The sequence below is a fragment of the Tetrao urogallus genome (genome assembly GCF_951394365.1).
Source record: "Tetrao urogallus genome assembly, chromosome: 7".
Taxonomy (NCBI): Eukaryota; Metazoa; Chordata; class Aves; order Galliformes; family Phasianidae; genus Tetrao; species Tetrao urogallus.
The window spans coordinates 42,030,553-42,043,698 of record NC_136820.1 but is presented as its reverse complement, the minus strand read 5'-3'; the positions used below and the strand labels follow the sequence as shown (position 1 = coordinate 42,043,698).

General features: G+C 42.5%; 1 protein-coding gene across 1 annotated transcript in view; it reads right to left on the bottom strand.

Annotated features, from left to right (window-relative positions):
- ESYT2 (extended synaptotagmin 2) overlaps positions 1-8,199 on the bottom strand; it is a gene marked incomplete at both ends in the record, with an annotated part of 67,726 nt that extends 59,527 nt beyond the window's left edge. The window contains one exon of the mRNA XM_079538324.1: positions 7,843-8,199. Within this exon, the coding sequence (XP_079394450.1) occupies positions 7,843-8,199 (357 nt within the window). The remainder of the gene's footprint in view (positions 1-7,842) is intronic.
- Between the last annotated feature and the right edge of the window lie 4,947 nt (positions 8,200-13,146).

The window sequence follows — 13,146 nt, the reverse complement described above, 5'->3', positions numbered from 1 at the left end:
CAGAATTTTAATACTAGCTATTTAGCTGACAGCCATCTCAACATTCTACTGTTGTACTACCTCCCAAACAAAACACTTCTTTAAAGATAGCCTCCATCTACTCCTTTCTGATAGTACACTTAACACATAGCCAAACTGCCTTAGTTTCAGCTGGGATGGATTGTTTTCTTCAGTTTGTGGTATGCTTTGGTTCCAGGTGAAAACTAATATTGATGCTTATAGCTGCTGCTAAGCAGGGCTGTACATTCCAGTTTCTCAGAGAAGGAGCTGGGAGGAAGGAGAACTGGGAGAGCTGACTTTAACTGGTGAAAGGGACATTCCATACTATAAGAGTTTTGAAGGGGGATGGGAGTTCATCCCACTCTCTTTCACTCACTGGACATCAGTCAGTAGGTGGCGAGCAATTGCCTGTGCATCGCTTGTGATATGCATTCATCTACATATGTATATATTTATATATATATATATATATATATATATATATATATATATATATATATATATATATATAAAAAAAAAATCATGACTATTATTCTTTTTCTTTTCTCTTAGTAATAGTTTTATCTCGACCCAAGAGTTCTTTGGTGTTTCTTATCAGTTCTCCCTTCCATCCCACTGGGAAGTGAGCAAATAAATGACTGTGATGGTGAGCTACCTGCTGGGTTAAACCACAATACAAATGCTGTTATTTTATGCAGAAAAGGTTTCTTATCATTTGCAAGCTGCAGTTGCAGACTAAAGCTAATTAAATGGTAACTTAAAACAAAACCAACCATAGAATAATTTATGCTGGAAGGAACCTCTGGAGCTCATCTGATCCAACCACCCACTAAAAACAGGGCTGACTCTGAAGTTGGCTCGAAGTATCCATAGTTAGTATATTTGATAATTAAGTATGTTTAAGTGTTATCAAAGAACCTGGACGTGCAACTTGACATTATGAATTTTCCAAGTGCATATTTTGCCTTCCCACAAAAACATCTCAGCAGTGTAATTTGCCACTTGTTTCTGAAAATCGCCTTCATGCATGCTATTGCTCCATTTCACTTCCAACCTGACCGTAGACTTCCACATCCTCCTTTTTGTAGGCAGCAGCACTCATGTGGCAGCACAGTAAGCTAACTCCAGGAAACAATCCAGCTGAATGCTCAACCTGGCAAAAAGCTGTGCTTAGTTGGCCAAGTAAATTCTAATGCTGGCACAAGAAAGCAGTGGGAAAATGCAACTGTGTGCAGGACATGCTTTTTGTCAGGAGTGCACTTTTACTTCATTTTGAAACTGCAGAATCATTTGCTTTGATTTAACTGCTGGACTCCCTGACTCTCTCTGGAATAAGCTTATTTGAGCACAGAGAAAAGCAGGACTTGGCTTACATATAAAACCTAGGGATGCTGTTTATATACATTCTCATGAATAAGGAATTGTTAATGGGAAGAAGCTTGAGAACTCCCACTGCTCTTCTTTTAACAGTATCACAGGAAGTGCATAGATGGAACAGAGCAAAAAACTGAAAAAAGGCTGCAGCATCTAAGCTGCAAAGAAAATAAGACTTCACAAGTCCAACAAAGACTGGTACATGAAGGTTGGCAGGAACTACATAGGAATAACAATTAGAATTGAGGATGAGGATGAAGTAACTCTGCAAAGAGGCCGAAGAGCACCTTTCCTTCACCCCTGAAACACCTTATCAATGAAATTCAAGAGCAGATTGGACACAGCTCACCTGCACTGAATATGCTAAGGAGAGACAGATCAGGAGAAAATACCTTAAGAAGCTGAAGCAAATGGGATGGATATAGCCAGACCAGGGACTTACTGAACACATCCAAAGTCAGTGAAGGCTTTAGGGCAAGCTGATCTGTTGCAGAGAGTCCTGTTTGTGGTGGGGGGTTGGAACTAGGTGATTTTAAGGTCCCTTTCCACCCAAAGTATGTTATGATCATACAATCCTGATCATTGAAATTCACCTCTGTAATGGAACATAACAAAGCTGAATTTGGACTCATTCCAGTCCAAATGGGGAAAGAATCAACCACTGCTAACAGTTCAATAATCCGCCTCTCTATATCCTTTATTTTCATTAAGAGTTCACAAACACCATACAAAGATAAGGATTTAATTTTTCTTTAAAGAAGTGCAGTATTCTCCCTGAACACGGAAATGCAGCTCTACTTATATTTCAAGTTCTGCTTGCCAAGCTTACATCAAACTCATAAGCTGTCCCCTGCTAGCTCCTGAGCTCCTGGTGGGGTTTTCATTCCCACCTTCCTTAGGAAAGAGCAGTAGCAGGCTAAAAATGTTCAGAACAACTATCCATATTACCAGCATCAAATACAACGGAATCTATAAAAGGCAATTCTGGAACAGCAACAGTGATTTATGTATCTATATGTTGAACCTCACCAATCTAATGATCTATGTTAGTTTATAATCATTTACTGCTGCTTTCGGAACCCGACATACAATATAAAGCTTTCAGATAATACAGAGGATATTTAACAACTGCATTCTTTTAAAACTTCATTTCAAAATAGGTTTCAAAAGCAGCTTCCAGAAACCCACATCTCAGCACAGACATACAATCAGCAAGAAATTGCTGCAAAGTTCAAAACAAGTTTTGCCAAAGGTCATTTGAGCAATTAGAAAACTTCTGTGCAATTATTAGCAATGGCTGGGAAAATGGGAGAAAATTAATTTGATTTATATTGCAGCTTAATTCAAAGATGTTTATTTTACTAGAAACAAAACACTACCTGTTCTTTCATTTTAAAATACAGGAACAGGACACTAAAGAATTGCTTTGAATACTCAAAATTTCTATGGCAGGCTTTCATTATTATAAGCTCATATGTAAACATTTGTATAATAGCCTTTCTATTTACCAACAGGCCCTCATGCAAAGTAAAAGAATGGAATGCCTATCCAACTACATTCTGTGATGTGTCAACAATCTCAAACAGCAGTAACCTAAAGCCAGAGGAAACTTGCAGAAGAGGCAGAAATGTTGACGGATGCTCTTGGTTCCTCTGCTCCCTTCTGTAAAACTTCAGTCTTCACTGCCAAGATCTTTAAGACTTCTGCCTACTCAAATACAGCTAAAGTCAGCCCCACCCCTATATTCAAAAACTATTCAGGCACAAAAACAGCACTGGCAGACTTGAATGAAGATAAAATAAAGATACACCTTCCTCAGTTATTCAGACAAACAGCACATTTGAAGAATACATTTGAAGTAGTTCCAAAAGTCGCTAGTAACTCAGATAATATCAACTTGCTATAGTGAAAAAAACCAACAATATAAACACACATTTAGAAGGCCTGATGTACCTAAAAACAGTTCAGAAAATCAAACTATTACTTTCAGGTTAATATTTTTCTACAGTATTTGACATCATATTGATTAACATCAGTTCATCACATGGTTTTCTATCGTAAGTACTCCAGAAAAGGATCTTTCTGTATGAATCACACAGTGGTGCTTATCACCACATTACTGCACGAGAGATTGAAGCACGTGACAGAAATCAGCTCAGTACATTATTTTAAAGTTTTCAAATGTACTGTGTTATTTGAGAAAGAGGAATGGTCTCCATTCCTAATATCATCATTCACATCTCTTAACCAGCCGGTACTCCCAGAAAGTCACCCAGGTTACCTTCTGAAGTACAAGAAGCAATACTGAACCAAATTAAAACTTCTTCCAAAAACAAACAAACACAGAAACACACAAATCACATGTGATGATGTGATTATGTGATGTGTACACTACAAGGCACTTAGAACAGAAAGCAGTTTTGAAGAAAAATAAAGCATCAGGCAGAAGGACGTGAACTTCATTTGTTAAGTGCTCTCCAGCTATTATTCAATTCTTACTCACACCCTTCCATACTTTCCAGATGCAGGCTGGCAGCCTAGAGTATATGGCCATCTGTGGTACTCACCAACTAAACTGATGAGATCCAGCTTAGCATTAAGTAGCCATACATGGAAGTAATTTTTCTTACAAAGCACTGCTCAGGAAATGCAATCTAACATACCAAACTAACATTTGGAGAGAGGATGAGAAGGATGTATAGCAATGTCTCACAGCCTCTCTATTTTGGGATGTCTCATAAAAGCTCACTTATAATTCCTGCAGCTACAGCAATAACAGCATTAACTGACAGTATAATTAGAAGTTGAGAGAAAGATCTTTTTGTTCAATGGGAATTAATAAACAACATGGCATTGCAGAAATCCATTTATTTACCAGGCGTACTGAGTACATACTTACATCAGCAGGGAGTCTTTGTGGAGATTCCTGTCCCAAACTATCAACCTAAGATCCAGTTCACAAATTCGATTCTACAACATTCAGAACTCTTTATGCCAAACACATGTAAGAGCATCACCACCTCTACCCTCTGTACTCTGCAGATGCAACTCAGTACAGGATATGACTCTGCAGTTACAGCTCTAATGTTTCTTCTTTCACAAACATACTGAGTTATCAGTATAAAGCAGTTATTACTGAAATCTTCATTGCTCTGACCACATTACTGGAGTATTTGACAAGTTCATGGAAGGGTTTTAGGAAAAAAGTATATACATATATATTATTCTAACACGAGACTAATTATAAATAACTTCATAGTTTTCTGGGCATGTTCCTAGCATACCTGGCACATGCACATACAGAAGTAACTAAACTTTGAGCTATTATTTTCTTTCTTCCCCAAAAAAGGAGCAAACAACCGCTGTGATATCAGCACTTGGTAGAAAAAGCAACCCTGACATATTGATTGCCACCAATTCATACTGCGTCCAAATCAGAACGTGCAAAAAAATGTCACTGTGACTTTCAGGAAGTGTAAATAGTCCCCAGGATTATTGTGGAAAGGTAAATTTTTATTTTCCCAAATCTATCACCATTTCAAAGGAAAATGACCAAGTGATGGAAGGCGACAGGAGCAGTGACTGACCGTGAGGTCCCCGACCAAGGGGCTGTGACATCAGTGAGATGACTAGACACGTCATCGGTCTAGTCAGCCTGGTCTCGTGCCTGGACTCCAGCTGAGCGTGTCTGGAATGATCCGGAATGTTGAGCCAGGCTTCGAATCACTGAATGGCTTGGGTTGGAAGGGAGCTCAGGGATCATCAAGTTCCAACTCCTCTGCCACAGCCAGCTGCTAGCTCAAGACCTAGATCACCTCATCTTGCTTGAATGGTGTGGGGCTGCTGGCATCAGTTTCCAGTGTCCATCTCTGCAGCACTGCTTGCACTTCCCTAGCCCAGGGTGATGGAGGTGGCATCACGCTGGATCTACCAGGCTGCGGGCACAGTCAGGATGATGTCAACTACCTGATCCTTATCTCCACCAGCTTTACTATTACTATGTGGCATGGTGGGTGTAGAACAAACCGAGTGGTTCCCTATGCAAGGATTAGATAAAGACCATCGGGTATTTGGTGAGATCAGACAACAATTACTTGGAATGCTTTGTCCTAGAGCCTGCATAACACTCAGATGACAGCCTGCAGGATGAGAAAGGGGCTGCAGAGAAAGTGCTCAGCTGAGCTTCCCACCTGAGGTCTTGGCAGCACTTTTCTGGGAGCACCCAGGTGACCTCAAACCCCTGTTCCAGTGGCTGCAGGAGCTGGAAATGGTCTCCATAACAAATGATGGGAAGTTCTAGCAGGACAGAGCACCATCACATGCTTCCTGTGCATACACAGGCTTGACCAAGTGCAGGCACACCATGGCTCAGGTAGGATGGAAGGTACACATCTTCCTCTCAGTATGCCTACTAGAGAAAATCACCGTATTATTGACAAGGTAGCTGGAGCTCCTGCTCACTCTTGTGGTCCTGGTGGAAGCCACAGAATCATATGCTTATTTCCATGATTAGAAAGCAAGAGAGCATACTTCAATTTGGAGCTTGCATTGAAATAGACAGATAAACTGGATAACAGCAACCTATCAACAGTAAAGAGATGTCAGACTTTATATATACCTAGCATCTCTTCCTCGAAATACGACTGAAATTAATGAGTCTCCAGGATAACTTTAAAATAAAAGGAAAAAGAACAAACGTTGTCCAAGACAGATCACACAGACAGCAAAAAGACTCACACAGAGCTTAGTGACTATGACAGCAGACATCAAGGGTCACTTTTGATTTGGGTCATCCCTCAGTCCTCAAAACTGCTCTGTCTTCCAGACTGTATATAATCTGGAACCTACATTTATTTGGATGCAAGATACTTCTAGAATACAGCACAGAGTTAGCATAACCAAAAAAAAAAAAAAAAAAAAAAAAAAAAAAAAAAAAAAAAACACACACAAACACCCCACAAACGAGGTCTTTAAAATCTGAGAATAAGATTAAAGAAGTGAAAAAAGAAAAGGTGATTTACATCTGCCAACTGACATATCAGAAAGCCACACTCAGGGGAAGCCCTGCCTATCAATCAGCTGCTCTCTCACTATATGATGATACACAGCTGTTTGCAGCCAGCACTCACCCTTCTCTCTAAAATATGCTGTGGGCAGAAATCCAAAGTCAAGAAGCCCCTTTCTAAATTCAGTTATGCAGACAACTCCACAGAAGAATTAATTGCAGTTTTATCAAAAGTAACAAATTATGAAAAGGAAAAAAAAAAAAAAAGCCAACAGCTCTTACATTAGCTCTATGATTTCTAATTTAAGACTTGCATTTTAGCTCCAGGCAGTAAACCCACCTCATTTCTTTTAAAGACAGCCCCCCACTTTACAACAATATCTCCCCAGAACTCAGGTAAAAGACACAAGAAAACAGAAGCAAAAAGCCTCCCATTTCACACCTATATGCTGTATTTGCTCTGGATGCCCCAAACTTGCATAACTTCCTTACTGGACCTGGGATGGGCCACATCAGGTGTAAGTGTGACCATGTGAAAACAGCAGCTGGGACAGTTACTGCAGCCCTGCCTCGTGCGGGGTCACTGCACCCAGCAGAGACGGCCGCCAGAGAGGAACAGGGAGCAGCCAGCAGCAACACCGCATGGGAAGAGTTAGCAGGAACCCTCGAGGCTGCTGCTGGCGAGAGCTGCAAGCCCTGCACAGCAGGTTACTATGGCAGAACAGGCCGGGATGAACGCTGCCAGGTAGCTGGCCGTATGCTGTGTCTAAAGAAGCGTTAACGCACCAAAGTAAAAATTACAAAGAAGGGGTACTCAGCTTTGGAGCCGTTTCAGCTAAAAACTAAATTTAAAAAAAATGGGAGCTCCAAAGACTTATTAGAAAGCTCCAAACCTCAAAGGAGGGTTTCACTTTCCAAGGAAGCCCTTCACAACCAACCACAGCGCAGCACAAACGAGGCCACCGCGCCCCTCACAGCAAAGCCCTGAAACCACTCGAACCACCACCTCGTCTTTCCGTTACCGTTAAGGGACGCGTCATTTAAAGATGCGGAACAGCTCGGACACTGATTTTGTCACCTCCGATCTCAACTTTCTCAGAAAACACTCCTTCCCCAGTGCGCATCACGGGGAGCTCACAACATCTGCGGGGTAACGCGGATCCCCGCGGTGAAGTTCACTGGGCGGGGGAAGCCCTGCCTGCTATCGGGCCGGGGGGCAGCGCCAGGGGCTCGGGCTGACGGCGGCGGGGCCGGGACGCCGGGCGGAGGGACGCTCCCGGGCTCGCCCAACATCGCACAGCGCAGGACGTGCCCCCCGGGTACGGCATCCCCGCAGCCAGCCGCTGCCCGCAGAAGGGGCCGAGGCCCCGGGCCGCCCCGCAGCCGCGATGCCCGCCGGGCTCGGAGCCGCCTCGGAAGAGCCGAAGGGTGTCGGCCGCGCGCTCCCTCCCTCGCTCACTCACCCACGCAGGCAGATCGGCGGAGGAGACGCTGAGCCGCACCGCCTCCTCCTCGTCCTCCAGGAAGGCGAGCGCCCGGCCCAGGCGGGAGGTCTTGCCGCCGCGGTGCCGCCGGATCCAGAAGAGCCCACACAGGGCGATGAGCACCCAGCTGAAGCTCAGCCCCAGGTAGCCCAGCACGTACACGGGGAAGATCAGCACGAAGCTCCTGGCGAACTGCGACACCAAGCCGGTCACGTCCACGCTCAGCATCGAAGGCGGCGGCGGCGGCTCCGGCCCCGCGTCCCCCCCGGCCGCCGCTTTCTCCGCCGCGGCGGGAGTCCCCGCACCGGAGCACTGCTTCTCCGCGGCCCCGCTCATGCTCTACCGCGGCGGCGGCTCCTACGAATGCGGCCGCTCCTCCCGCTGCCGCTCCTCCTCCTCGGGCGCTGGCTGCGAGCGAGCAGGGGGCAGGGCGGCGGCGGCGCCTCGCATCCTGCGCCCGGCCCCGCTCGCCGCGCACCGACACCAACCGCCGCCCGCTTCCGGGTTCGGGGCGGCCCGGCCCCAGACGCCGACCGCCGCCGCGGGCTGCGCCGCCGCCAGAGGGAGCCTCGCCCTCAGCCGCCGCCATTGGCGCCCGGAGCGACGCGGCCGTCCCCTCCCCGCCGCCTGGTTCGGTGCCCGGCCGGGTCTGTGTGACGGAGCTCCTGCTCGAGGGCTCGCCTCGGTGATAGCGCGTGCAGTCACGCACACGGTTTGGGAAGGTTCCATCAGTCATAGCGTTCTGTAGAGAGCTTCTTGGTTTACTTCGTTGGGGAGGTTATTAAGAGACGGAGTAATAAACGAGGAACCAAAGGCTGGTCACTCCCCACCCGAGGTGCAGGAGGTGTTTCCTGGAGCCCTGCTCACATCCCCACACAGAGCTGGCTCCTCTGTCATCTCGTTAAGGTACAGCATTTCCAGGGGATTACACAAACCCTGATCTGTGGAACTAAGAAATCCTGATTTGCTACAGGTTTGCATCTCATATCTCTTTGTGACAGTAACATTCACTTCTCTCATCCTCCTCCTCCCATTTCTTTATCTCTTCAATAATTTCAATATACTCACCAGTGTTGCTTATCAGGTTCCTGCTGTGCAGCTGCTGATTAACCTCACTTGTTTTTTTTTTCCCTTTTGGCTACAAATAGCCAACCTCTGCCTCAGCAGCAGCACCAAATCAGGGGTTGTTTTCTGCTCTTTAGCTAATAATATTCATGGAAGCTGTAGGTTTTAAGACCAACATTCACAGGTTAGTAGAGGGGAGAGCAAATCAGACCAATAGGCTGAAAAGTTATGAAAACACAACACAAATGGACAAATAGGGAAGCTTTATTATTGGCTTCATTTCCTTAAGAGATGAAGACAACTTCATGTCAGTTATCCAGGGAAATAGAGAGTCAGAAAGGAAATGGCACAAAAGTAAAAGGTGTTTAACCGGTGCTGCACAGAATTGCAAAGAATCCAGATCTCTATGATTGAATATGTTGTATTCTTGTATCATCTTCTCAAACTCCCTCCATGCCTACACTTGGGCTCAATGGATGACATGAAGAAAAACTCCTTCAAGCCATAAGCTCACACCGCTCTTTCTTAACTTATTCTTTTCCATCGATGGTACATGTTCTTCACTTGTATAATTAAGTTACGGTCAGGATAACGATTCAGAAAGACCAAATGCCACAAAAAGGAACAAAATTAACATTTACAATGAACTTGGAAAATGAGAGTTTTCTTATTCTCAGAGAATAAAAAACTTTGCTGCTGCAACACTTGGGAGACAGAAGGACAGCCTAATACCCTATGAAAGCTTGTTACCTTAAGCTGGGTGTACTGAATATGGCTGTGACCCATTTGGACACCAATCACATCTAACTAATAAGTGTGGGTTGGGTTTGTTTGTTTGTTTTGGCCTTTTTTCCCCCATTTACTATATTCCTAAGTATCGTTTTGTTTATATATAGGCTTTCTTGTGAATTCTCCAGTGCTGAGGTTTAGTCCAAAGACACACGTTCTTTGGCTCCTTCAATTACTGCAAATACGGTCATTATTTTCTCCTTTTTTTCAAGCCCTTGGTTATACATCTTGGACTTAAGTGCTCCATTTGACTTCTCTATCTAGTTTCACAGGAAACAGAATATACCTGTTCCATAAACCAAAATGAAATTTCAAAACATTAAAAAAAAAGTGATTGAATTAGAATGACATTTTGCCAACTAACACTTTACCATATGCTGCATCTTGTTCTCCTATCCTTTATGTCTCAGTGCGAATTTTGCGAATGAGCTGGATAGAGAGCTCACCGAGGAGCACCCTGTGCACTCAGCAATACACAAGAAAAATCTGAATCCTGTAGTAGCATTTGGTATGACAAATACAATTGTAGGCATGACAGCTGAGCATTGATCTTGGGCAGACTAATGAATTAGTCAGTACAGAACTCTGGTTATTCAGAAGTAAAGGTGGTACGGTGCCAATCAAGTAGGCAAATGAAAGCAGGATCTTCTAAATTTAATTTGATTCTGTTGATGCTACATTTATCTGTAGCTGTAGCTGTAGTTGATGCTACATTTATCTGTAGCATCAACAGAAAGTTCTGATGATAAAGAGGTTACTACTGACTTCTTAAAGCTTCTGTAGATAACTGATCTGGCTCCACACAGCATTTGGATGAAGAAAATGGGTGGTATGAAATTAGTATGCTATTATTATAATAGGAACAATAGAATCTTATTAAGATACAAACTCTGCTGCTGGAGGCTAAGTTCAAGTCACTTATTTTATTAGGGCATTTGATACAATGTTCCTGACAAACACAAGTTGTTTGTTTGCTCTTATCTTTTTGGTGCTTCAAATTATTTAATGATTTGCTCCAGCATCTTGTTTTGTTAAGCTAACTCATCTGCTTCCTGATCTTATTTTTAATACTTATAATAGCAGTCTTCTTGAATGCATCAAGAACTCCTGAAGATAGACACAGCACAGAGACCACTCTGACTTTGCCTTAAGTATCCTATGGTGAATTATATCAGCTAGAGAACTGATTATATTTATCTCAGATAGTATTTTTTTCTTCTCACCACCACCTTTGTAGGCCTGTTGCTTCCTTGGAATTTTAATGAATGCCTTTTGATTGCAGTATTTCTTTATACACATTCTTAGTCATTTGTCTATGTTCTCTCTTTTCATATGATTCCTTTTTTTTGTTTCTCAAAACAGCTTTCCTCAGAGTCAAATGTGGGATAACAGTAGTTAGCCATGATGCTTTTTTCTCCCAGTAAGTAGCAATGCTGTTCTTCAGTGTAACTGATCATAATTATAAATCTCAATTTTTTTTTGAGGGTGAAAAAAATGGTAAAATTTAGTTTATGTATACTGAATGGAAATCTGAGAACGTTTACTCAGATAGGAGTTAGATTTGGAGTTAGTACAGAAAATACATTTTTACTGATGTGTGCTTCTGTTTTCAATTTTGTTCAGCTATCTCAAGCTGCTTCAGATCATCTAGTATAAATTATTATTTATTGTTGCTGATACTATTGCATGATATTTATATGTACTTTCTACTATAATGTAATTCTTAAGCTTTTACCTTGATCACTACCTTATCTCCCCCATCAGGACTCTTACAAGTTATAGTTCAAAACTAAAGATGCAGGTCACTTCAGAGGTCCACATTTTTTCTCTTTCTGTTCAAAACCCTGGAGGTGTGACTACCATAAGAATGTCGAACACTTTGTAAGATGTCACTTATGCACCTATGTTGCTATTATTAGCATTTGAGTTTTCTTCTCATCTTCAGCAGAGATTGGTTTAAAAAAAACGAAACAAATCCAGCTATGTCCTGGATTCTAGAAGGCTCTTCCTTAATACAAAACCTATGATTTTGGTTTTTTTGCTTTTATAATATTTTAAATCATGGTGTAAGGGTGCCATGTTGTCCCTATGAGGGTACATATTTCCAGTAATTCTTTTGATGTAATTCTGTAGTATGTCATCCCGAACACATCAGAAGCAATACTACCTCATAGGATTAGAGGAACATGTAGAAGCTAAAGACTTATTAAAATACCCAGGGTTACCAAAAGCCTTGTTTACAGCACATTTTTCTTTCCAGAAGAAGCTTGGACATCTTTATATGCTATCTAGTAATACAACAGACATGTAAATTTTTTTGCCTTTATTCACATGACCAACATCTGTCTTTATAAAAACAGAACTACTAACATTTTTCCCACTAGATTAATAAGAAACTGCAGTTTATTTTGATAAAGAACAGAAACACAAAAACATGCACAAATTTTAGTTCTGTTATTCTGCAGCTGTTACTCCAATCTGTGCTCTTGTGCAGCAGTTAAGATTCAGTTTGACCACTGGCTTTGAGTTTTGAAAAGGTCTGCAGACCCTCTAGTGGTGCCTTCCCACATCTGTGATTTTTCTCCTGTCATAAAGCTGCATGACTGGTATACTTTGCTAGGGAGAATAAAAAGCTATTAGTAGCCAAAACTGCTGGATTTTATTTTAGTAACCAATACATATGTGCATTCCAAAGAAATAGATGGTACATCCAAAAGTTGAAATAAAAGATACTTTGTTCTGTCTAATGTTTGGTATTATTGCTGTCATGTTTGATGGTTTTAGTTATATGTAATTGCTATATTGTTATTAAAAATAGAAGTTCAAATTGACTACACGAAGGTAGTTTTTGTCCTTGAGGCTCTGTATGGAAGACGTCACCTCTGTAGAGTATCCTTTACTAAGCAAATGCCTATTTCCGTGCATTTATAACACCATCACCACCTTGGCTAAAAAAGCTTTTTGAGTTAATTCAAGTTGGCTTGCAAGTACATCTCTATTTGTTCAGGAAGGAAGATAACAAAATGTTTATGGATCATCATTGCTTGGCCAAAGACTGCTAAATTATTCACATGGATATTTATAAATAGTTTAGTATCCATAGATACTCATATTTAGTGGATGTAATGTAGGTCTTAAGTTTTAAGAGGGGAGATGTAGATAAGATGTGAGGGAATTTGTTCACTGTGAGGGCGGTGAGACGCTGGCACAGCTGCCCAGAGGAGCTGTGGATGCCCCATCGCTGGAGGTGTTCGAGGCCAGGCTGGACGGGGCCCTGTGCAGCCTGAGCTGGTGCCTGATGTAGTGGATGGCAACCCTGCCCACGGCAGGGGTTGGAGCAGGATGATCTTTGCGGTCCCTTCTAGCCCAAGCCTTTCTATGATCCTATGTCATACTTAATTTTTTAAAAATAAAATATCAAGATTTTCT